The 26,108-nt window shown below is 43.9% G+C and overlaps 2 protein-coding genes across 13 annotated transcripts in view; one reads left to right on the top strand and one right to left on the bottom strand.

The window, feature by feature from the left end:
- Nucleotides 1-21,864, top strand: part of LOC133170892 (spectrin alpha chain, non-erythrocytic 1-like) — a 27,352-nt gene extending 5,488 nt beyond the window's left edge. For 2 of the 11 annotated variants that reach the window (XM_061304095.1, XM_061304096.1), the window contains 8 exons: nucleotides 5,770-5,858; nucleotides 6,218-6,783; nucleotides 7,176-9,570; nucleotides 9,767-9,881; nucleotides 16,513-18,971; nucleotides 19,053-19,146; nucleotides 19,269-21,252; nucleotides 21,371-21,864. In XM_061304095.1, coding sequence (XP_061160079.1) covers nucleotides 5,772-5,858; nucleotides 6,218-6,783; nucleotides 7,176-7,512 — 990 coding nt within the window. In that variant the 5' untranslated portion in view covers nucleotides 5,770-5,771 and the 3' untranslated portion in view covers nucleotides 7,513-9,570; nucleotides 9,767-9,881; nucleotides 16,513-18,971; ... (1 more) ...; nucleotides 19,269-21,252; nucleotides 21,371-21,864. Of the gene's footprint in view, nucleotides 1-5,769; nucleotides 5,859-6,217; nucleotides 6,784-7,175; nucleotides 9,576-9,766; nucleotides 18,972-19,052; nucleotides 19,147-19,268; nucleotides 21,253-21,370 lie in introns of those variants that run through there. The other 9 variants (XM_061304090.1, XM_061304092.1, XM_061304091.1 and 6 more) reach the window with 9 other exon arrangements.
- Nucleotides 21,860-26,108, bottom strand: LOC133170900 (decapping and exoribonuclease protein-like). 2 transcript variants are annotated; one of them, XM_061304115.1, is made up of 6 exons: nucleotides 25,813-26,108; nucleotides 25,449-25,678; nucleotides 24,864-25,083; nucleotides 22,541-22,676; nucleotides 22,372-22,472; nucleotides 21,860-22,223 (listed from the first exon to the last, which is right to left on the bottom strand). In XM_061304115.1, the coding sequence occupies exons 1-6, from the start codon at nucleotides 26,106-26,108 to the stop codon at nucleotides 22,115-22,117; spliced, it is 1,092 nt and encodes a 363-aa protein (XP_061160099.1). In that variant the 3' UTR covers nucleotides 21,860-22,114. The 2 variants fall into 2 exon arrangements, with proteins under 2 accessions (XP_061160099.1, XP_061160100.1); XM_061304116.1 differs by having other exon boundaries at nucleotides 22,372-22,466.

Below are 26,108 nucleotides of genomic sequence, written 5' to 3'. Positions count from 1 at the left end.
TTGTCACAATATATTTAGTTTCACACTTATGGGTGGACGACTAAGGAAAAGTCTGGCGGAATCCCCTGTCAGGAAGACCTTCAACTCCCACCTCCGGCAGAGCTTTTCCCACGTCCCGGGGGAGGCGGGGGACATTGAGTCCGACTGGACCTTGTTCCGCGTCTCCATTGTTGAGGCGGCCGACCGGAGCTGTGGCCGTAAGGTCATTGCTGCCTGTCCTGGGGGCAATCCCCGAACCCGCTGGTGGACACCGACGGTAAGGGATGCCGTCAAGCTGAAGGAGTCCTATCGTGCCGTTTTGGCCTGTGGTACTCCGGAGGCAGCTGACAGGTACCGGATGGCCAAGCGGAACGCGGCTTCGGCGGTTGCTGAGGCAAAAACCCGGGTGTGGGAGGAGTTTGGCGAGGCCATGAAGAATGACTTCCGGACGGCTTCGAGGAAATTCTGGTCCACCATCCGGCGTCTCAGGAGGGGGAAGCAGTGCAATGTCAACACTGTTTACAGTGGAGATGGCGCGCTGCTGACCTCAACTCGGGACGTCGTGTGTCGGTGGGGAGAATCCCCCGGGATGAGCTAGATGAAGTGGCTGGGGAGAGGGAGGTCTGGGAGTCCCTCCTGAAGCTGCTGCCCCCGCGACCCGACCCCGGATAAGCGGAAGAGGATGGATGGATGGATGGATGGATGGATGGATGGATGGATGGATGGATGGATGGATGGATGGATGGATGGATGGATGGATGGATGGATGGATGGATGGATGGATGGATGGATGGATGGATGGATGGATGGACGGACGGACGACTATTTCAACATTTGTGTACAAGCAATTAAAAAGTCATGTCATGGCCCATTTAAAACTGAGCAGAGAATTGAGCTCTCAACCTCTAAGCAAAATACTAAGAAACTCTTGTTTTTGGGAACAACTGCACAAGATTGTCCTGGGGTGCCTCCCTAGCTTAATGTTATCATGTAAGGGAAAATGAAATAGCATCATGGTGGTGTACTAACAATGACTGACATCGGTCATAGACAAATTCAATCACTCCACCCCAACCGGTTTTGCTGATGAAACGGTGCCGGTTTCAGATAATTCTACACGTGTAACAAATATTTACTATCAGATTCCCACGGTTGTATCATCCCACCGCGCTAACAAACATTTGAGAGGTGATGTCAGGCCTAGAGAACACAATCTTACTCGCATCTCGTATAAATATCCTTCGATAGATACGCACCCGGATCGACCAATTACACTTAAACTTGGTTTTATGAATATTAGATCGCTTCATACGAAAGCCATTCTCGTTAATGATCTCATCACAGAACATAATCTAAACGTTTTTGGTCTCTGCGAGACCTGGTTAAAACCTAATGAACTGATGCCGCTTAATGAGGCCTCGCCTCCAAATTTTTTGAGCTCGCATGTGGCGCGTCCTCGAAAAAAGGGTGGGGGTGTCGCCCTCATCTCGAATTCCGAGCTTAGTTTTAGGCCTCGTTCGATCAACGTAATTAAAATATTTGAGATTCTCACTGTCCGATCCACCGCTTTACCATCATTTTATCTTGCTGTTATTTACCGTCCACCCGGGGCTTACTCTGGCTTCCTGGATGAGTTTTCTGAATTTGTGGCTGATCTAGTAACCAATGCGAATAATATAATTATCATGGGCGATTTCAACATCCACATGAATTTACCGTCAGAGCCACTTACTTCGGCGTTTCAGACTTTAACTGATACGTTTGGTTTTACGCAAGCCGTACAGGCAGCAACGCATAAGAATGGAAATACCATAGATCTGGTATTATCCCGAGGACTTGCAACCTCAAATATAGCAGTACTGTCATACACTACTGTTTTGTCTGATCATTACTTAATAAAGTTTGAAATTCTAGTTCCTTGTCAAAGACAAGAGAGCAATCAGCATTATAGGAGCCGTCATTTCAACTCCATGACTGCAACTGCGCTATCTGAGATACTGTCGCCGGCAACTGCTATATTTCTCACATACGCCGGCTCTATTGATAATCTTACAAATGAATTCAATGCGACATTGTTAAATGCCATTGACTCTGTGGCGCCGTTACGTCTGAAAACTCGCCGTAGAGTGCCTACTCCGTGGTTCACAGATGAAACACGTACGCTTAAGCAATTATGTAGAAAGCATGAGCGCAGATGGCGTCTAACCAAACTTGAGGTTTTCCATCAGGCATGGCAGGATAGCCTCCTGAAATATAAAGATGCGCTTATCTTAGCAAAAACTCGGTATTTTTATTATTATTGTTATTAATCTCAATAAAAACAATCCGAAACACCTATTTGATACAGTGGCAAAGCTGACTCTGCGCCAGCCGACCCCCGATAGTTCCTTCCACTCAGCTGACGAGTTCATAAAATTTTTTGCTCAAAAGATTGAATCCATTAGGGATGAGATCAAGAATACCATTCCAATCGCTCGGTCGAGCCCGCCGTTTACCAACGCTGATGATCATGCAACAACCCTCTCAACTTTTAAAAGCGTGTCTCTTGAAAGGCTTACACAATTGGTTAGTGCGGCTAAACAAACAACATGTTTACTCAACCCTCTTCCAGCCAAACTACTTAAAGAATTATTTCAAATTTTAGGACCGTCCGTCTTGAATATAATCAATCTGTCTGTCTCCTCTGGGATAGTGCCAACAGCCTTTAAAACCGCTATCATTAAACCGTTACTTAAGCGACCAAATCTTGACCCGGACTGTCTCAGTAATTATAGGCCAGTTTCAAACCTCCCATTCATAGCAAAACTTCTTGAAAAAGTAGTAGCGCAGCAGCTTATTGATTACATGGTCGCCAATAATCGATATGACACTTTTCAGTCTGGTTTTAGAGCTAATCATTCCACTGAGACAGCACTTGCTAAAGTGACTAACGATCTCCTCATAGCTATGGATTCAAACACTTCATCTCTACTGTTACTACTCGATCTTAGTGCTGCCTTCGACACTGTAGACTTCGATATTTTATTAGGGCGTCTTAAAAGTTGTGTTGGTATTTCAGGGTCAGCACTAGGCTGGTTCCATTCCTATCTATCAAACAGGACGCACCGAGTGGTCCATGGCAATGCGTCCTCGGAGCTCTATAATGTTACGTGTGGTGTCCCACAGGGATCGGTTCTCGGACCAATTCTTTTTAATATTTATATGACTCCGCTTGGGGACATAATACGTAAATAAAATATTAGTTTTCAATGCTATGCGGATGACACCCAATTATATATGCCGTTATCGATGACAGATCCGCGGGATTGTTGTAATCTTGAGGCGTGCCTTGCGGAGATCAAGCAATGGATGTCTCTCAACTTCCTTCGTCTTAACCCAGATAAAACTGAGATGTTGATAATTGGTCCAACTCGTTATCAACACTTATTCAAGGAAACCGCTATAACTATAGATAACCGTACTATCACTCAAAGCGATACTGTAACTAATCTCGGGGTAATATTTGACCAAACTCTCTCCTTTCAAAAGCACAGTAAGAATATAACCAGAATTGCGTTTTTTCACCTTCGTAATATTGCAAAGATTCGTCCGATCCTCTCGACCGGTGATGCGGAAACTATTATACATGCGTTCGTCACGTCGCGCCTGGACTACTGTAATGTACTATTTTCGGGTCTTCCTAAGTCCCGCATCAAAAGTCTACAGTTAGTACAAAATGCTGCTGCAAGGCTGCTCTCTCGGTCAAGAAAATTTGATCACATTACCCCAATACTAGCCAACTTACATTGGCTCCCGGTCCATTTAAGATGTGACTTCAAGGTTCTTCTATTAACCTATAAATCACTGCATGGCTTAGCGCCTTCATATCTCGTCGACCTAGTTGTTCCTTATGTTCCGTCTGGTAACCTTTGTTCGCAAAACGCTACCCTTTTAGCGACACCGAGGGCCAAGAAAATGTCTGCAGGCTCTAGAGCATTTTCTATTCGGGCTCCAGAGCTTTGGAATGCCCTACCAATGAATATTAGGACTGCTACCTCAGTAGAAACATTTAAGACATGTTTAAAGACACATTTCTATGACATGGCCTTTAACTAACCCAGTGCTTCTCAAATAGTGGGGCGCGCCCCCCTTGTGACCCCTGGGGAACAGGCTTTTTTTTTGGCAGTACTAGAATAAAGTGTAATTGCGCGTTTACTACAGCAGGGGGCAGTGGCGCTCTTATTGTTACTTCTGTCACGTTTGCGACAGTGCAACATTTTACGACTTACAAGACAAGTTAGGATAGTCACGGTGGGGAGGGGGGGCGCGAATAGTTTTCTTCTTGCTAGGGGGGGGCGTAACAGAAAATAATTGAGAAGCACTGAACTAACCTGTAGTGGCCGATTCGGCTGGAGTTTGTTTTCTCTCCCTCTCCACTCTCTCCCTCCCGCCTCCCCGGCCGGGGAGGTGGTTAGGTGGCACCCATGCTGACAGCGGCTATCTGGATTCTCGTGGGCCAATTCAGGATGGGGGAACTGCAGCTCAACCTCTTCGAAGACACTGCCAGGACAATTGAGGGCTCCTTCGGCAGCCCTCTGCTCTGACATGGACATCCACTTTTTATTTCATTGATTTTCATCTTGTATCATTTGTGCCCTCTCTGCATCCATTTCAACCTTGTGATCCTGAAAGGGGGATCCTTCCATCTGTGGTCCCTTCTCAAGGTTTCTCATTTTCACCCGGTAGGGGTTTTTAAGTTTTTCCTTGCCCTTTTGGGAGCTTAAGATCAGGGGATGCTTTGAGAATAATTGTCAATTTCTGTCTATGTGAAGCCCTTTGAGACTGCTTGTGATTTAGGGCTATACAAATAAACTTGACTTGACTTGACTTGAATCGGTGGTGCACCACATGCGACAGACAACAAACATTACAATACTCACAGGCATGTATTCTTTATCCTCTACAAAAAACAGCTGATTGTGCGTTTTACTGAGTCACAGAGGTAAAAAAAAAAAAAAAAAGTCAAACTAACAATTGCAAATCTGTATTCATTTTTTAACATTGTAAATGATCATTTTCATTCTAATTTTAAAATGAACCTGACACTTTTAAAAAACATTATTTAAAGATCACTATTATAGAAATTCATGGGTAATTTACTGTACATAGTAGATACACCACAGTACGAGACAAAAACATCCTGGTCAAAGTAGTTTCCTCGTAATGCAGCGCACACTGTCTAATCCAGGGGTGTCCGAACTACGGCCCGCGGGCCAACTGGGGCCAGCAGTCCAGTTTTTATTGGCCCGCAGCAAATTCTGAAAACATAATTGAATATGGCCCGCACAAGAAGCTTGAGCTCTGTTGCACTTCACAGTTTCAACACTAGATAGAGCCCGCCACACAAATGAAATCAAGCGAAGAAAAACCTTTCCGCGAGACCCCAGAAATGGCTGCAAGGGAAGAGAAGCGAACACGCAGCGTTTGACGTCCCATTAGCACCCCCCCCCCCCCCCGAAAGAGAAGCGAACACGCAACGTTTGACGTCCCATTAGTACCCCCCCCCCCACCCGAAGAGAAGCGAACACGCAAACTATTGTCACCCGGGCCCCTTCACGTTACTAAATCTGGCCCTCCTGGCAAAAAGTTTGGACACCCCTGGTCTAATCCTCTCACTGTGACTCTCACGTGATGGAAAAAAGGGCACGTCCGACAGCTCCCCGTGGCCAAACGCAGTACGGCGACTGCGCCTGAGCTCACACGTTCCCCTGCCAACCACTCAGCCCACGTATGAGAAAAATTGTCTTGCAGCGATGGACAGCACCAGGAGATATTTGCCTCTAAGAAAAGTCCCTTGGCCCTGGAGGAGGTCGGACGAGTCCAGCCCGCTCATACCAAAGGTAAAAGCTCAAGCTACTATCTGGTTGTTGTTCGGAACTCAACTTTTCAGAACTTTGTTTCCACCGCTCAATAGCCTACTGTACCGACTCGGCAGGAATGTTAAACTCCAGCCCTATTCGTCATTCTTGTCAGAGGCTAAAGAAAAGGCAGATTATCTGTACACGGGGCACTCCACTGTGTCTGTTCAGAAATCTGTCGCTTAAGGGGTTCCAACACCACCACACCATGCTATTCATTAGCCCGTCATTTGTTAACATTGAGCTAAACAGACTTGTCAAAAGCAAAGCTATGCATTGCTTTTTTTTTTTTTTTTTACCACCACCGAATATGATATTCTCCCGCGCCTGTCTTGTCGAAGGGGAACGCAGGATCCCAAGGAACCAGTGAGCTCCACCCAGAGGGCATGAGCGGTGAACACGAGGCCAACTTGAAAGAGATCTGGCCTTGCCGCGGCTTTGCTATTATCGACTACTTCCTCAAGTACCTCCTGGTTCTGAGCAACCTAACGTTCTCCGTCCTGGGCCTGCTTATTCTTGCCTTGGGCCTGTGGGGCCTCATCAGCAAAGAGTCCTTCGCCCAGGAGAAAATCGGAAGTGTGGGTACTGACCCGATGCTGCCGCTGGTGACGCTGGGCTTCCTGCTGGCGTTGCTCTGCCTAACGGGCTGCATGGGTGCCTTGCGAGAAAACTCCTTCCTGCTAAAGCTGTTCTCCGGGCTTGTGCTGGCCGTCATCACAGCGCAGGTTTTGGCCGTCATCGTGGTGTACAGTGCGCAACGAGAGATCACCAACGTCCTGCGGTCGGCCGCGCTGGCTGCCATTGCTCGCTACCAGGACGACCCAGATCTGAGGTTCATCGTCGACGAGATCCAGTCCAATCTGCAGTGCTGTGGGGTGGATACTTATCGTGACTGGGAGGTTAACATGTGAGTTGTGTGTGGCGCATTTAAACTCTAAAGATCCTGTCAAGTGAATTCAGATATTTACATATCCACTATCAGTAGGCGTAACAAAGCAGGATTACAGTCGAACGTCAATCATTTCATCAAAAACTAGGCTGTGCTGAAAGAAAGTACTTTCTCTTTGGATATTTTTTGTAGTTTGCACCCTTTAATGAAATGAGTCTGCTGCCATCCAGTGATCGAAAGTGAAATTTCTCCTAACATATAGAGTTTGACCAAAATGAACTTAACTGTAAAAAAAAATTGCCAGATAGTGACACTGTGACCCCAGTAACCCGTGATGACATGTCATAGTTGAACCTAACCAACACTGCTTGCGTCACAAAGCTTTTCTTTCCAAAATCCTTACCTCACAGATACTACAACTGCTCTGCTCCAGGAGTTCTGGCCTGTGGCGTTCCAGCAACGTGCTGTGTTGACCCGCTTGAAAACGGCACCGTGTGGAACTCTCAGTGCGGCCTGGACACCCAAGCACTGGACGAGTTCAGCGCTCAGAGCCTGATCTTCCTGGGAGGGTGCCTGGGGAACATCTTGTGGTGGTTGGAGCAGCACCGGGGCTTGATCTGGACCGTGGTGCTGGTCCTGCTGGGAGTGCAGATGTTGACTCTGTTCGCCACTGCACGACTTCAACAGAAGATCCACCAGCATAAAGTCTATGCCAAGCCACGTGAATTAGAATTACTAATGTGCTAATATTTCCAGGGGGAAATTCTGCAAAAAAAAAAATTTGCCTTGCATTGTGTGCTCGCGTTTGAGTCTCTGAAGTGCCTGCTGCTCTCATCCATCAAGTGTGAAATGACACAAGGGAGTCATTTTTGGGTGACCTGCTGATTGTATTTTTGAAAATATGTCTGTAAACAAACTTTTCAGATTGCAACCACCTTGTAGCTCCGCCCATCATTTGGAAGCTGACCAGGCAAAGAGCCACCGTTTTGTCCCGAGCGGGACATTTAGTTAGCATTTGGTGACATGCAACATGGTAGTACAGTGGATTCGTAGTGAGCATGTCTGCCTCGACTTCTGAAGTTTTTAGCGCGAATGTCCCTGTAATTTTTGTATTATGTTATGGGTTCCATATGTTTCACAAAGTCAAATAGTACTGTGACCAAGAAAAGCCGGTGCATATCAGACTGGATCACAGTACAGTAATCCCTCGTTTATCGCCGATAATTGGTTCCAAAAACCACCCGCGATAAGTGAAATCCGCGACGTACGGTCACCCTCTCATCTGTACTTTTTTACTTGTCCATTTTTGTGTCAAATGTATATGGAACCATTTAAGTGCATATTTTATTATTAGAACATTAAATAATTGTTTCAAACATTTATAGTATAAATAACATACAGAAAATTTTGTATAAATATTGAAAACATAAATATTATACGTGTGTGCGTGTAACATGTTAACAAGAAGTACTGGGCACAGTGGGCAGGCTAACGAGTTAGCGGAAATATGCTAATTCGCGATCGTGCTTACACACGAAAACGGACCTCTAAAGGAATTTAAACGAACATTTGGAGCAATACTACTTTGTCCTAAAGCAGTGCTTCTCAATTATTTTCTGTTACGCCCCCCCCTAGCAAGAAGAAAACTATTCGCGCCCCCCCCCCCCCCCTCCCCACCGTGACTATCCTAACTTGTCTTGTAAGTCGTAAAAAGTTGCACTGTCGCAAACGTCACAGAAGTAACAATGAGAGCGTCACTGCCCCCTGCTGGGAAAATGCGCAATTACACTTTATTCTAGTACTGCCAAAAAAAAAGCCTGTTCCCCAGGGTCACACGCGCCCCCCCAGGTATAGCACCGCGCCGCGCCCCACTATTTGAGAAGCACTGTCCTAAAGGGTAGACACATTTCTCTTGTTAGGAGACCCACTTACATCGTCAATGACTCCTGTACATCTGTAACCGACATATGTTCACGAACGTAAAACAGGAAGTGGTATTGCCTGAAAACGGCTTTCAAAATAAATCACCCTACCTCATATCAAAGCATGGCTGAATTAAATAAATAACGTGGAAAATTCTTAACACATACTGTAATTATGTTTTTAGAACAACTTTTATTGTATTTTTTTATAACAATGTACAAGTGTACATACTGTAAATATGTTTTTAGAACTCTTTTAATATTCTAACAATTTTTCTATAACAAGGTACAACACTGTAATATATCTATTTAGAACTCTTATTATTACAACATTTTTTTATAAAAAGCTACAAGTCTACGCACTGCAATTGTGTGGGCACTCCTTGCCTTCTGCTGGCGTGTGGGCAAGTTTTGTGCCATAATTCCTCAATTTCTAAGTTTTATTTTGACTTTTTTTTTTTTTAATTTGGAAAAAAAATCCGCGATGTAGTGAAACCCCGATAAACGAACCGCGATGTAGCGAGGGATTACTGTATTTCAAACTACTTTGCTGTGGCTGTCGGCATTTCTTTGGAAGGGATTAAATAATTCAATATTCCTTTGTATAATTTGAAATAAATCCGTCATTTTGTAAGTAAGTACCTTTTCGACGTGACGAGAACCGCAAAAGAAGAAAAATATTAAAATTCCTATCGCTCGCTCCTCTGACGTCATAGTTCAAAGGGTAAACGCTACGGAAACTGCCTCCACATGAGAATAGTGGTTAGGTTAATTTCAGATGTGCTTTTAAATTAATACCGACGTGCATCGACATGGGGAAGCGTACGAAGCGCAATAGTAACAACTGTGGGGAGGTGGCTGACAAAACAGCAAAGCAGCCGAGGTAATGTAAGTCGCTACATTTGACTGAAGGCGACCGTTAGCCTTAGTGGCTAGCATGCTACTACCTACCCATTTAACATTGCGATTGTGATTGAATTTTGCGATAAACGTTGGTCATGAAGACTTAGATAAGCCTCGTTATTTAATGACAAGGAGTACTCCATTTTTCAATTGAAACCAGTCTTTCAATATTTCAGTGCAAAGAAACGGGATGGTGAAGCTAAAAGAGACGCCAACCAAGGGGACCACCTTGAGCACATCCAAGGAGAGGATGGAAAATAGCTCTTTGACAGCAAAAAAAATTACGAGACAGTGAGCAAACAAAACGTTACCCGTTTCAAAGTTCCATGCGTGTGATAATGTATCATTTTCGCTCTCTCAATTCTCCACCCCAGTTTTCGTTCTTCATAGGAAACCTGTTGGAGCCAATTTAGTTACCTTAGATTAAATTCTTACTTTTGTTTAAGATTCGCTGGCCTTGGGCCATGGACCGTTATTTGACAAAGCATTTGGTCACCTGATCAGTCACCTGATCAGGGAAATAAATAGGCTGCTCCCACTTGGTAGTTAGTCTCAGTTAGACAAGGAAGGAAGACAGTAGTGACATAGTTTTTTACCGCTAAAAAGCCCGCTTCAAGCTACTTCAAGTTTGCCCCAGGCTTGTAGCTCTTGGAATTTAGGAACCAAACTTTAGTTTACTTCTTTGAACCCTTTATGTTGAAACCTTAGTTGATTTACAAACGATTTGGATTTGTACCTGTGTGCCACCTGTTTGCCTGCCTGCCATTCCCTCTCCCCCCTATCCTTGCTTGGCCTACCACCTTTGCCTGCCTGCCATTGCCTCTCTCCCTCGGCCTGCCTGCCTGCCATCGCCTCTCTACCTCGGCCTGCATGCCTGCTTGCCTCCATTTGGACATTCTACCTCCACCTTCAAAAGGGTATGAGCAACAGCTGTACACAGTGTTTTAAGATAAGCGTGTGACAAGAACTATACAACATCTAACCTTTGAAACTGACACTCACAAATAAGTAAAAAACTCTCATGAAGTGCTTAAAACATGGAAACCCAACTTGAAATAGGATTTGTTTGACAATGGGATGTGGATTTATTTGAATTGTGTGTAGCCACACACTTGGACATACTGGATTTTGGAACACATCCTTGCATTTAAGTGGAATTTCCGGTGTTATCATCACTTCAATTGAAATTGTTGGAAGATGTCTCGGTCTGGGTCACCTGAAGTTGAAGTTGCTCGTTCTCACACAGAGGATGTTAATGTGCAAATCATGGCTGAACAGCTGTTGAGGCAGCACATTGCAACCCGAAAGGGAAAACTGAGTTTTTGCACAAGAAAACAAAATGAGTTAAAGCAATTTATGGATAATGCCAGCGTTGCTGATATAGACAAAGGCATTAAAGATCTTATTGATGCACTGGATGAATTTGACAAAGCTCATGTGTTGGTGCAAGACATGTTGGCTGGTTACGAAAGGCAAGAAGATCATGCCCAATGGTATGAACCAAAAAAGAAGTCTTTCTTATATTTTCTTGAAAATGCACAGACATTCAAAGGCAGTCTGTCTCAGCCATTACCTGTTATCACCCCTATGGACAGTGCTTCTAACACATCCAGAAAGTCAGGGAGTTCTTCTAAGTCAGGGGCATCATCACTGTCATCAGCTCGTGTAAAGATTGAAGCAGAAAAGGCAGCTCTTCTGGAACGTGCTGCTGGGCTAAAGAAAAAACACGCTCTTGAGCTGCAAAGGATGCAACTCCAAGGTGAAATAGAACAGAGCGCCATAGAAATTGACATTGCTGCAGCAAATGCAAAAGTGAAGGTTTTGGAGAATTACGAAAAACAAATAGAAATAAAAGGAGGCTCTGTTTGTCGATCAGAACCCACGGGTAGCATGAATTCTTACCTGGAGGCGCATGGAAAGGAAACTTATATAGAACCGGAGATTTCAATTGAATATGCAAATATACACACTGTCCCCAAGACTCCTCTTCAAATGCTTACAGCACAAAGACAAACCCAATTCCCCTATCAATTACCTTCTAAGCAACCTCAGACTATAGCTGCCACCTCCATAACAGCCGGTGTAGCAGCCCCTTCCATTCCTACGGCTGCTGCTTCCACTCCCAATACGGTAGCAGCTACCTCTGCTCCCACTGTGGTAGTAGCCACCCCTGCCCCCACGACAGCAGCAGCAAGTCTAACCTCACACTCTGCACAGCCAATTACGAATAGCGGTTTAAGTGACATTGCAAACCTCTTTATGCAGCAACAGCGGTTATCTTTGCTTCCCACTAGGGATATACCTGTTTTTGATGGGGAACCTTTGAACTTTAGGCCTTTTATGCTAGCGTTCGTGCATGGAATTGAAAATAAGGCTATAAGTAATCAAGACCGCTTGTATTACCTGGAGCAATACACTTCTGGCCAATCAAAGGAACTGGTGAGAAGCTGTTTGCATATGAGTGCAGGTGATAGGTATGCAGAGGCTAAACGATTGCTGGAGTACCATTACGGCGACAAGATAAAGCTTACTAATGCATACATGGAGAAAGCCATGAACTGGAGCACCATTAAGGCAGAAGACGGAAAGGCATTGTACAGTTATGCACTCTTCCTTCGAGCATGCTGCAACCTGTCTCGAAGTCTGCAGGATATGGAGGAGCTTAGTCTACCCTCTAACCTGAGGCTTCTTGTCTCAAAGCTTCCTATTAAGTTGAGGGAAAGATGGCGGTCAAGAGCATTTGACATCATGGAGCAGAGACAAACCAAGGCTACCTTTTCTGACCTGGTTACCTTTATTGAAAGACACGCCAGGATCATGCAAGATCCTCTCTTTGGTGACATCCAACAGCCACTTTCTACAAAGAAGTTCCTGCAACCTAAACCTACGTCAGATTCAAAGCTTCCATTTAAAACCAAAGGTAGTTTTGTAACTGCTGTGGCAAATACTTCCGCCTCGGCCAAAAATGATGTCCCCAAGCAACAATCTGCTAATAACAAGTCTCCTGTTACAAGCAGTTGTGCGATTTGTAATGAAACGCATTCATTGACTTCATGTAAAGAGTTGCTCTCTAAGACACATGAAGAGCGTGTTGATATTTTGAAGAGAAAAGGTGTCTGTTTTGGCTGTTTGGTAAAGGGCCACTTGAGCAAAGATTGTAAACGGCGCCTTACTTGTTCTGTGTGTTCTAAAAGGCATCCAGACATACTGCATATTCAAAGGACAGCTGATGGAATCACAGACCACAAGGGGAACCCCAGTGGATCTGAGATGGCAATAAATAGTGGATTGGTCTCACTGGAAAATGGAAACATTGGATCCAGTGACGATCACTGCACTTTAGCTATTGTACCCGTTCAAGTGAAGCTGAGTAAGTCCAACCATGTTGTCCAGACGTATGCATTCCTTGATCCAGGCAGCTCCGCCACATTTTGCACTGAGAGTCTCCGACGACGTCTAAATGCAAGAGGAAGAAATCACAGGATCCTTTTGCGAACTATGGGTCAAGAGAAACCCACCGACAGCATCGTCGTCAGCGGCTTAGAAGTAAGCAGTCTGGAAGGGAAATTGTTCTATGGACTGCCTGATGTTTACACACAGAAAGAAATCCCAGTCAGCAAAGGCCACATACCAAAGCAGAAGGATGTGAAGAAATGGCCACACTTGAAGGATGTATTTCTGCCTACCATTGATGCTGACATCGATCTCTTGATTGGAACAAATGTGCCCAAACTCATGGAGCCATGGAGGGTGATTAATAGTAACGGCAATGGACCTTTTGCAACCAAAACCCTGCTGGGCTGGGTTGTCAGTGGTCTCCTCCATGATGAGCACACAAGTCTGAGTAAGCAAGGCAAGACATATGTTTACACCAATAGGATTTCTGTGGAAATTGTACGTGACCTTCTGGTGCAGCAACTCAACCATGACTTTCCGGAGAGTACATATGAAAAGGAAGAAATGTCTCAAGAGGATCTGAGATTTCTAAACATAATGAACACCTCAGTCAAAGCACTAAATGAACAGGCAACGTCTTGCAGGCAGCAAGTGGCACCGACTAATGATGAGACTGGAAAGGAACTTGTCCTGGCCCTCTATGATTACCAGGAGAAGAGCCCACGTGAAGTAACTATGAAGAAAGGTGATATTCTCACCCTTCTAAACAGCACCAATAAGGACTGGTGGAAAGTAGAGGTGAATGACCGCCAGGGATTTGTTCCAGCTGCCTATGTGAAGAAGCTGGATCCCAATCAGTCCTCTTCTCGAGAAAACCTGGATGAACATGGAAGCATTGGACTTCGCCAAGAACAAATTGAGAATCAATATGGAACACTATTAGATCTTGGGGAGAAACGCAAGAACATGTTGGAGAAAAGCTGCAAGAAGTTTATGCTGTTTCGGGAAGCAAATGAACTTCAGCAGTGGAACAATGAGAAGGAGAGTGCACTTACAAATGAAGAGGTGGGCTCAGACCTGGAGCAGGTGGAGGTCCTACAGAAGAAGTTTGATGATTTCCAGAAGGACCTTAAGGCCAATGAGTCACGTCTGAGGGACATCAATAGGGTGGCCTCTGAGCTAGAATCTGAAGGCCTAATGACTGAGGAAATACCTGTGGTTCAAGTTCAGCAACAAGAAACATTTGGTGCAATGTCTAGCAAAGTTGATGAAGCTGATTCAAAAACTGCATCTCCATGGAAGAACATACGCTTGGCTGTTCAAACAACGGCTAACTTTAATACAATCAAGGAATTGAATAACCACTGGAAATCACTACAGCAGTTGGCTGAAGAAAGGAGCAACGTGTTGGGTAGTGCCCATGAAGTGCAGCGATTCCACAGAGATGCTGATGAAACTAAAGAATGGATTGAAAAAAAAAAACCAGGCTCTCAACACGGACAACTACGGTCACGATATGGCGAGTGTTCAAGCTTTGCAGCGCAAGCATGAAGGCTTTGAGAGAGACCTGGCAGCCTTGGGTGACAAGGTGAACTCCCTTGGAGAGACAGCGCAACGTCTAATACAGTCCCACCCAGAAGCAGTGGATGACATTCAGGAGAAGTGTACTGAGCTCAACACTGCCTGGAGCAGCCTAGTGGGACGCGCTGACCAGCGAAAAGACAAACTTGGAAATTCACATGATCTGCAACGCTTTTTATCTGATTTCAGAGACCTCATGTCCTGGATTAATGGTATCCGTGGACTTGTTTCTTCTGAGGAGTTAGCCAAGGATGTGACTGGAGCTGAAGCTCTTCTTGAAAGGCATCAGGAACATCGCACGGAGATAGATGCTCGTATTGGTACTTTCCAGGCCTTTGAGCAATTTGGACAGCAGCTGCTAGTGCAAGGCCATTATGCAAGTCCCGAGATCAAACAAAGACTCGAGGCTTTAGACTTGGAACGAGCTGACCTGGAAAAGGCCTGGGTACAGCGTCGCATGATGCTGGACCAGTGCCTGGAGTTCCAGCTCTTTAGCAGGGATTGTGAACAGGCTGAGAACCGGATAGCAGCTCGTGAAACCTTCCTTGCAAGCGATGACAAGGGAGACTCCCTTGATAGTGTTGAGGCACTAATCAAAAAGCATGAAGACTTTGATAAAGCTATTAATGTGCAGGAAGAGAAAATTGCTGCTCTGCAATCATTTGCCAATCAACTAATTGGAGCTGACCATTACGCCAAACCTGAGATCTTCATTCGACGCAATGAAGTTCTTGACAGGTGGCGTCGACTAAAGACCCAGATGATCGAAAAGCGTTCAAAGCTCGGTGAATCCCAAACCCTGCAGCAGTTCAGCCGAGATGTGGATGAAATAGAAGCTTGGATCAGTGAGAAACTGCAAACTGCGACTGATGAATCCTATAAGGACCCTACCAACATTCAGCTATCCAAGCTTCTGAGTAAACATCAGAAGCACCAAGCATTTGAGGCGGAGCTTCATGCCAATGCTGACCGAATCCGTGGGGTCATAGATACTGGTGACACACTCATCCAGAGAGGTGCCTGTGCTGGCAGTGAGGATGCAGTCAAGGTACGCCTTGGTGCCTTGGATGAGCAATGGCAGTTCCTTGTCAACAAATCTGCTGAAAAGAGCCAAAAACTCAAAGAAGCCAATAAACAACATTGAACAAAGACTGCGCATGTGCTTACATTTGCATCACATTCATACACTGATACTTGCACACATTTGTAGTATAATTGGACGTAAAATTTAAAATTAGAATTAAGAAATTAACATTTTTTATTTTTTGAAAATTGCCCCCATTGTGAATATTTTGTTATAGCCACACGTGGTAGCTATAAGGGGCCGGATATGTTGGAGCCAATTTAGTTACCTTAGATTAAATTCTTACTTTTGTTTAAGATTCGCTGGCCTTGGGCTATGGACCGTTATTTGACAAAGCATTTGGTCACCTGATCAGTCACCTGATCAGGGAAATAAATAGGCTGCTCCCACTTGGTAGTTAGTCTCAGTTAGACAAGGAAGGAAGACAGTAGTGACATAGTTTTTTACCGCTAAAAAGCCCGCTTCAAGCTACTTCAAGTTTGCCCCAGGCTTGTAGCTCTTGGAATTTAGGAACCAAACTTTAGTTTACTTCTTTGAACCCTTTATGTTGAAACCTTAGTTGATTTACAAACGATTTGGATTTGTACCTGTGTGCCACCTGTTTGCCTGCCTGCCATTCCCTCTCCCCCCTATCCTTGCTTGGCCTACCACCTTTGCCTGCCTGCCATTGCCTCTCTCCCTCGGCCTGCCTGCCTGCCATCGCCTCTCTACCTCGGCCTGCATGCCTGCTTGCCTCCATTTGGACATTCTACCTCCACCTTCAAAAGGGTATGAGCAACAGCTGTACACAGTGTTTTAAGATAAGCGTGTGACAAGAACTATACAACATCTAACCTTTGAAACTGACACTCACAAAACCAGAGAAGTCCACGGTCGACGACATTGCCATCCCACGTTTCAAGCGAGGGAAGCGGGAAAGTGAGCTTCAGTTCAATCAACGCATGGAGATGGAGTCAAAGCACGTCCTCTTCCTCACAAACAATCAGGTGGAGAGGAAACCCGAGCTAAATGAAGACAAACAGGAGAAGCCTGCCAACGGTGGAAGGTCAGACAAAATGAAAGCGTAAGCATTTCCGAACAGTGGCACTGCTACCTTGACTTACAATTTCAGTAGCCACAAAAGTAAAGTAAAAAAATACATGGCGCAATGAAGCTACTATAATACCCTCGCATGCGGGCAAGATCACCAGTCACTCATGTAAAACGAATCTGGTCGCAAACATCTTTTTGGAGGCTAGAACCCATAGAAGGCACTTTGATGTTTGTTGCGCGTCACTTGTTGCCATAGGTACAACAAACTGAAATTACTGAAACGACAGCGGAAAAAGTTGGAGCGACAGGAGGTCCGAATGGAAAAGGAAATGTTCCAAGGTAAATTGCAACTTAAGGGCAATTTAGTATTTTTTTCTTTTGTTTTGGGCCTGATTAGTGCTTATCTCTTCCTGATATCTGTCTGTTACCTCAACCCAATGATGATTTCTACAAAGATAGAAAAGGCCGTGTGAGTTTTTAACTTAACTTTCTGGAGTGGCCACCAGTAAGTCTCTACTAAAAGTAAGATAAGTGCCAAGATAATGTGCCAAGCCAGCAACAGTCAGTTGTCATGCTAACGAAAGGTATGCTCTAGGGGTGTAACAATACATCGATACACATCGATTAATCGATATAATGCTCTACGATATATTGGTATCGATGCTAAACGTAAACATCGATTTATATCGCTGTGTTTGACCTCGGACATTAGACGCGACTTTATTTTGAAATCCAGTTCATTGTTGCTTGCTTCCTCTTTCCGGGAGCAGTGCGCCCGGCGTTGTTGTGTTGGGAGCAGAGCAGGCACGTGAAAGGGGAGGCGATAGCTAGTAAGCGGCTCCTGGCCTGGTGCTACTATGGCTAGTGACGAGGACATTTGCTCCCCCTTAGGCTTAAAATCGTTCGTTTGGAGGCACTTCGGATTCCAGAAAAAAGATGGATCAACGGACAGCAAGAGGCGTGCTGTTTGCAAATTCTGCCATGCGGTGATAAAATACTCTGGGAACACCACAAATCTCGCCGCACATCTAAAAAAAAAACACGACATCTCTCCCTCAAGCAGCGGCCGCGAAAACAACACAGACACGACGCCCTCCGTGAGCACATTTTTCCCCCAAATGCTAAGTAAAAACTCCAAACGAGCTAAATCCATCACTGCTGCAATTTCATATCATATTTGTAAAGACTTGAGACCGTTTAGTAGCGTGGAGGGTGAGGGATTTTCCGAGTTGATGAATACGCTAGAGCCCAGATATACAATACCATCGAGACAGTACTTTAGTGAAAGATGTGTACCACGTCTATATACCCGTGTTAAAGCGGAGGTATTACACGAACTAAAGGAAGCAGGACGGGTTGCTATCACTGCAGATGGATGGACTTCTCGCTCAACTGAAGCCTACATTACGGTCACTTGCCACTACATTGATACAGCATGGACGCTGAAAAACTACGTGCTTCAGACTCGCGTTTTAAGTGACTCTCACACAGGACCGAACCTAGCCTCTGTCCTAAACGAAGCATGTGAAGAATGGCACATTGCAGATAAAAACCCAGCTCTTGTAACTGACAATGCCAGGAACATGACCGTAGCAGGAATAGAGGCGCATCTGTCACCGCACATAAAATGTTTTGGACATACTATCAACTTGGCAACTCAAAAAGGACTCAAATGCAATGATGCTGCCTGTCTTTTAGGTAGAGTACGCCGTGTTGTGAGTTTTTTTCACCGCAGCACGCTGGCCAATGCTGTGTTAAAAGAGAAACAAAAACTACTTGATCTCCCACCACACAAACTCATCCAAGATGTCATCACACGTTGGAACAGCTCGTTTGATATGGTGGAGCGTTTTTTGGAGCAACAGGCTGCTGTGTGTGCTGCACAGCTTGACCAAAAAATCAGAAAGTCCATGAAGAATGATTTACAAACACTAAATGAAGAGGACATGTCCACAGCTGAAGAAATTATACAGTTACTGAGGCCTGTGAAAACTGCAACTACAATAATGTGTGAGGAGGCACAACTAACTATCTCAGTCATTGCTCCACTGAAAAGTAAATTGATTGAACATTTCAGTGTCTGTGAGGATGACATGCCACTGATCAAAGAAATGAAACAAACAATGGCCAAAGAGCTCAAGCATCGTTACACAGATGTCCAAGAAGTATTAAACACTGCAGCTGCCCTTGATGCAAGATTCAAGACCCTGCCCTTTCTGTGCAAAGAGGAGAGGGATGCCACATTCAAGAATATCATAAATGAGGCTGCACACTTGTGGGACCAAAAAGTAAGTAAGATTAAATACTAGCACATAATAAACGTATTACCAGATAATTATTAACAATGCACATCTTTTTTCGGTTCATAGGAAGACACACAGGCTCATGATGGCACTGCAATGGAGGAAACTCACACAACACACCCATCTGAAGAGGCATGTGATGATGAGCTCCATGCTTCAGGTGTGTATTTTCTGCATGATTAAATAACACCTAATTATTATAAGTAATTAGGTGTTTGTTTTCTGCATAATTATTATAAACCTGAGCCCTAAAACGATGTTTGTGTTTTTGTGTCATTTTAGAATATGTTCCTGTCTCAAAAAAAAACCAAAGCAATGGAGGATCTGTTTGGGGACACATACACTGCTAGCAGCAACTTCGTGAAAACATCCAAGCAGCTGGCAGAGATGGAAGTAAATAGATACAAAGAGACTGAATTATTAACACTCAAAGGTAATCTGTTAGAATGGTGGGGAAGTCATGAAATGGAGTTTCCCCTCCTTGCAAATCTAGCCAAAACCTATCTCTGTATTCCTGCAACAACCGTGCCCTCCGAGCGTGTATTCAGCACTGCAGGTGACATTGTCCGCTCAGAACGTAGTGTTTTGACACCTGAGCATGTCGATCACTTGATTTTCTTGAAGAAGAACCTAACAAAGAACGCACTATCATAAATTTCAATGCACTAAGCAAACATGTGACAAACTACTTTTGATTTTTTACTACATGTTTTATTATTGGCCATATTGAACAGTTCAAAGAGTAAACACCGTGTAATGTTAAAATTCTTTATAAAGAGTTATAAATAAAATTAAGTTATTTTTGTTTCATAGAAGAGTTAAATGACAACATACATATTTTATGTATAGTTCTCTGGTATTGCAAATGTTTTTTTTTGGCATTTGGGTGCTCAAGGTGTAATGTTTACTACTTTCATTATAAAGAACTTGTTTTTGTTTTGTTCAGTAATGCACTTTATCATAAATTTCAATGCACTAAGCAAACATGTGACAAACTACTTTTGATTTTTTACTACATGTTGTATTATTGGCCATATTGAACAGTTCAAAGACACCGTGTAATGTTAAAATTCTATATGAAGAGTTATAAATAAAATTAAGTTATTTTTGTTTCATAGAAGAGTTAAATGACAACATATTTTATTTATGTATAGTTCTCTGGTATTGCAACTGTTTTTTTTTGCATTTGGGTGCTCAAGGTGTAATGTTTACTACTTTCATTATAAAGAACTTGTTTTTGTTTTGTTCAGTAATGCACTTTATCATAACTTTATCATATCACTTTATCTACTTTGTATACTACTAAATGTAATTTCCTAAATAAAGAGTTTGCAGTACCTTGTTGATTTTGCGTATGAATTGTTATAAATCAGGATATTGTGCTTTTTTTTTTATTTAGAAAAAAAAAAAATCGATCGTGGAGCACTATATCGCGATATATCGTGAATGAATCGCAGCAGGCTTTAAGATATCGGCAATAATCGTATCGTGATTCTTAGTATCGATATAATATCGTATCGTGACAAAACCCGCGATTTACACCCCTAGTATGCTCTGCATTTCCATGAGAAAGATGTACCGCTAGCCTCAATTTTGAGTGATTTCAAGCATGTTATTTATTTATTTTTTCTTCAATCCCGTTGTTTGTTTTGACAGAAAATATCAAGAGACTTTTTATGAAAACATCTTTTTAAGTATGGGGACAAAAATGTATTTCTTTCATACATGAGTGAGACAAAAGTGAGCCAGTAAAAGTTTGCTTTGTTGCCTCCTCCTCAGATGACATTGCGTTTGGCGAGGTTTCAACAGAGCCGCACGGGAAATGTGACTTCATCCCTCTGGAGCCACGGTAGATTTTTTTTTTTGCATTTTGTGGCATCTCTTCGTCAAACATGGAGATGTCCTGTAGTGGCAAAATTTCTTTCATGGTTGCTTTCCGACCAAGGTTTGACAGTTTGTTTCTGCGTTTCAAGATAATTCGCTCAAATTTACATGTCGATACAACACATAAGGAGGTTCAAATGATAAAGCAAAATGCACTTGATCATACAACTTAGTCTAAAGCGTTACTAAACATTCCTCTGACCTATTCAACCACCAAAAAAAATCTTAATCACTTTCTGATAAATTGGTTCTAACACGTCCGTCTTTCCGGCTAAACTGAGCGTGTGTGGTCTTTTCAGTTTGGCCAGTACAAAGGCGATGGCAAGGGCGGCCTGATGGGAAGTCTGGCAAACATCTTCTCCTTGTTGATGGAACGAATTCGGTAAGCGCTGCGCGTTCTCAAGCCGCACCGTCGACCGCCAAGCGTTTGTAGTCAGAGTTTAGTGTTCTGGTCGGTCGGCCATCGGTCCGTTGCTAAACCCTTGTTGCGTCTGTGACAGGAAGCGTGGCCTTCTGGGGCTCTACAAAGGCCTGGAGGCCAAGCTGCTTCAGACGGTGCTGACTGCTGCCCTCATGTTTGTGGTGTACGAGAAGATCACTGCCGCCACCTTCAAAATGATGGGCCTGCACAGGAAGCTCACGCACTGAGCTCCCAATCCCGATTGGAGAGGTGAAGGAGATCAGTCAGATCAAATGTTCCATTTGGTGGACTTCGTAACGTGCACTTTGGTTAAACCGACTAATGAGATGAAATGACTCACGGCAAATGATGAAAAGGGCTTTTTGGGGTTGTTGACTTTTGAATGGAAAGTCCTCATGACTGTCAGTCAGTGACATGACACGGGCTCCTATCACTTGTTTACATGACGGAAAAAAAAACACTTGGATTTATATTTCCAGTCATTATTTTTACAAGTCAAGAAATTATCTTTTAAAAAAGTGGTTTGTACTGTTTTAGTGGTAAAAGTGGGTTAGTAAAAACATTACAATTTGATTCAGAGACTGAAAGTTTATTTCTTAATAAAGGTTTGACGCTTACGCCAGTTACTTCTTGGAATGAATCAACTCGCCCAACCTGCTTGTAAAACACAAAGGAGTGCCTGCATACTTTGCGGAGCTTCGACTGTTTCGCAAGCGGTGTAAAAAGATATGCAGTAATCCCTCATTTTTCGCTGGGGTTACTTTCCGAAAACAACCGGTGATAGGTGCAATCCGTGAAGTAGAGGGATTACTGTGGTGCCTCTTTAGCTCATTTCCGTCACGTACCATTCAGGCAGGAAAGAATAAATGGAGTCGCTGTGGATAGTGAAGGTCACGTCACTGCGCGCTTTTCGGGAGAACAGGTAGACCACACTGGAAGACCAGAGAGGAAAAAAAGCTTACAGAATGAAACTGTCCGAGTACTGGAACACAAATGCCGTAGAATTAGCGCAGATGTAGGAAATATGACATCTGTAAACGGTCGTCAGCATTCACATAAGTCAAAGTACTTCCAACTCACCGAGGGTCGTCTCGGGTCACCACGCGCTTGACAAACGACAGAAACTCGCTGCAGAAGTTTAGGCACACCGACGGCCTCCAAGCCAAGTCCTTGAGCTGGCCCTGATAAGACAAGTGCGTTCGTTGTGGGTACGGTTCTCTCGCCACGTGTGGCCGCGGGCAGCCTATACCTTAACCAGGTTTGGAATTTCGGCGGTGTGATAAGTCCGCACGGACACGATGACCCCATCATCATTTTTGAAGCCGGCCACGATGCGAGGGACTCCAAGGAGGATCGACTGTGCCCACCACTTGAGCAGCTTGAACCTGATGACGGACAAATGCTCCCGAGTACAGTCGTATTATGAAGCTGGGGGGGGGGGGGGGGGGACTGAGTCACATGACTCGGGTTAAACACAAATTTTAGGACTAGCTACGCTAAAAGCCAGAGATGGGACCAAGTCACACATGTGCAAGTCTCAAGTCTTAACCTTCAAGTCTCAAGTAAGTCCCAAGTCATTTTTTTCTTGGGCAAGTCAAGTCAAGTCCTTAAATAGGTCAAATCCAAGTCAAGTCTTTAAATAGGTCAAGTCCAAGTCAAGTCACCTTATTATTGCAATTTTACCCGCAGAATCTGATCTTAGTAACGTGAAAAGAAAGATATAAGTAACTTTAAGTAACCATCATTTTTCAATGTGTCTAACCTGTTTAAGAAATATGACAATAATTTGGATTTGCACTGTAATTACTGATATATAGTCAAATACACCATGGAATCAAACAAAAACCAAATTACCTCATACAATGATTGACAGCTCAATCTAAACAAATGAACCTCTGCCGACAGTGTCTGACACATTTGAGTTGCAAATATGAAAAAATAATCTGAAAAAAATCTGAAAGAAGAAACACATTAAAGAGCATTAGAAACATTTTATGTTTCATCTGTAACATCTGGAGACACTAGAGCTCTATAAACTTCAAACGGACAAAGTTTGAAGTTGTCTGTCTGTCTGAAATGTTTCTGTTGCATATCTTGCACTGTGCTGTCCATCTTTTGCCGTCATAAAGGTAATTGCGATAGCCGAAGGTACCGCTCCCGCTGAGATGTCTGATATAAAGGGACGTCATTCTCCAATAAGCACGTTAGGTAGGTAGAGAGGGTACGACTGATTGATTGACAGGGTAGCGATCCAATCATGACAACGCCATTCTCAGCCTGCGCTACTACCGTGGTATCGATATTACTTCTTTAAATGTATTATTAATTTTATATTCAAACTGAAAACATAAACTAAATAACACGAAAGCCATTCAAGTCATCGTGTCTCAAGTCGAGTCAAGGCCCGAGTCCGGAGGGGAGTACTTCAAACAGACTGCAACCTGGGTGAGAAGGGTCTGTAGAGATGTTACTTGCACGTTTCCTAGTATTGGACAGGTACAAGTCTTGGATAGATGGGAGGTTGATTCCAATTATCTTTTCTGCAGTCCTGATTGTATAGAGCTCTGTACGCCAAAACCAGCAGACACAGAGACAACTTCTTCCCCCAGGGTGACACTCTGATGAACTCACACCACTCTTAGAGTCTCTTAGTCATTGCTGTGCAATAACATCCTGCTCTTCACACCTTTTTTGAATTGTCTACATTATTTGTACTTTGTGTCCTCTCTGCATCCATTGCAGCCTGGTCATCCTGGAAGAGGGATCCTCCCATCTGTGGTCTCTTCTCAAGGTTTCTCATTTCCCCTAGTTGGAGTTTTGAGTTTTTCCTTGCCCTCCTGGGAGTTTAAGATCAGGGGATGTTGGAGAATATTCATCATTTTTCACATATGTCCTGCGTGTTGTTCGTCACCTAAATCAGTGGTCCCCAACCACCGGGCCGCGGACCGGTACCTGGGTCACTTGGTACCGGGCCGCCAAGGCGCACAGATTTTTTTTTTTTTTATTGACGATCAATTATTTCAGGTCAAGACACTCGTCCCGGTCACGTGACATGTTTCCCCAGTCGAGCCCGCAAAGCTAATATGTGGTGACAGGCTAACTAACCAGGCAATGAAGCATTCAAAACTGCTTCAACACATGGAGACCAAGCATCCTGCAATAAAAGACAAACCTTAATCACTTCGGGTGTCATTGTCTCCGATTACGTCTAGATGGGACCGGCTCGTTTCTGAGAAACAAACTCAGTGCTCCCACTAATTCAACGTAATGGTGAGTTTTATTTTTGTCATTTGTACTTGGTTTTATGTCAGTCGTATCATTTTATTTCATCGTATTTATATATTTATTATAAATGTACTATTTTATTTATTTATTTATTTATTTATTTATTTAAATGTGTTATTTATTTATATAAATGCAAATGTTGAACAGAGGCTGTGATGTACCGAAGTCAAGTTCCTTGTTTGGCACACTCAAACATGGCGAATAAAAATTCTTGAATCTTGAATCTTAAATCTCATGAAATGTGGGGAAACGTAATTTACGTGTGCTATTTTGGAGGCTTGACAAACCTGTGGAAATTGGTTCGCTGTTTATCTGTGTGCATCTGTCCTGATGTCTTGAGGTCCAGGTAGCAAGCGGGAGGAGCCAGAGCGTTGGGGTCTTTGTCCCGGCAGTCCACCTCGCCGTAGAACAGCAGCCTGTGGTCCGAGAGACGAGTTCGGACTACGCTGTAGAAGGCCTCGTTGTTGTTGACAACGCCGCTCGAATCAGGTAAGCCGTCAATGTTGTCTTTGGGGGGACAAAACATTTTTGTCCCAAGCAATTCATGATATGTATACTAACAACTTGAAAACAATCACTTGCGGCGTGATACCTAGTTGCTTTTTTTTTCTGTGCCATAAAATGTCAAAGACACCACACTAATGTTGTCCAGTTGGTGTCAAGAAACACTGTTGAAGTTGATAAGCTTTGTGTTTTGGGGAAGAGCTACAAAAGTTTAGCCTGGGTTGTTAGTGGCGATAGGGAAGTTTACAATGCATCTTTAAACCTGTTAAGGTGAAGTAGGAGGAATTTGAAAGGATATGAAATTCTTTTGGGATTACACTTTAACTGCAAATAACAGAATCCCAGGCCGCCAACTAAGAAAGTCCTACCTGCGCATATGTACTGCTCAAACTTGTACCCGCAGTATATATTCTCATCGTGGCTCTCGGTGCGGTTCTGCCGGTTCTGGCGAGCGCTGTCGGTTTCCACTTGGTTGATGTAAATTACTCCTTTGAACTTTGTGACGGCCAGCGACCACTCAGTCAGAGCCTCATACGGTGTGCATGAAACATTGGTCAAACGGCCTCGGGATGTCACAAAGTCAAAGTCATCCAAAGCACTGGGGAAAAGAAAAAAAAAAAAAGCACCAAGTGATATCGAGACCCAGAAGTAAGGTCACGTGGAGCCTGGAGATACTTGATTAATTTCTTCCATGACCTCGCTCGGATTAACGGCCGCCGGGTAGTAACTTACAATGACGTGGCTGCCTTCTGCATGAGGTTGGACTTATTGGCCAAGATCCAGTGCAGGATGTGTTCCAGGTTCTTCTTCACATTTTCATCTCTCCTTATGTAGCGGTCATTGTAGCCATCCCTCAGGTCAAAATTTGGGTTCGGCTCAGGTTTCACAAAGTATCGCATCTGACTCTTGTCGTGGTGGAAACTTCCCTGCGTGTCCAGGGAGAAGGAGCCCTCCTCCACTCGCTCTTCGAACAGAGGCTCCTTGCCTCCGTACGCCTCCTTTCTGGTGCTCAGCATCTCGCGGTACAT

Source organism: Syngnathus typhle, linkage group LG17, assembly GCF_033458585.1.
Source record: "Syngnathus typhle isolate RoL2023-S1 ecotype Sweden linkage group LG17, RoL_Styp_1.0, whole genome shotgun sequence".
In the NCBI taxonomy this organism is placed as follows: domain Eukaryota; kingdom Metazoa; phylum Chordata; class Actinopteri; order Syngnathiformes; family Syngnathidae; genus Syngnathus; species Syngnathus typhle.
Note: the sequence above shows the minus strand (reverse complement) of the source record. Positions and strands in the feature narration are given on the sequence as shown.

Coding starts and splice junctions, on each gene's coding strand:
- LOC133170900 (XM_061304115.1), bottom strand. CDS start 26,108: ATGTACCGCGAGATGCTGAGCACCAGAAAGGAGGCGTACGGAGGCAAG. Junction 25,679..25,812: donor CAGAAGGCAGCCACGTCATT/GTAAGTTACTAC, acceptor TCTTTTCCCCAG/TGCTTTGGATGACTTTGACT. Junction 22,224..22,371: donor GTGACCCGAGACGACCCTCG/GTGAGTTGGAAG, acceptor CTGGTCTTCCAG/TGTGGTCTACCTGTTCTCCC.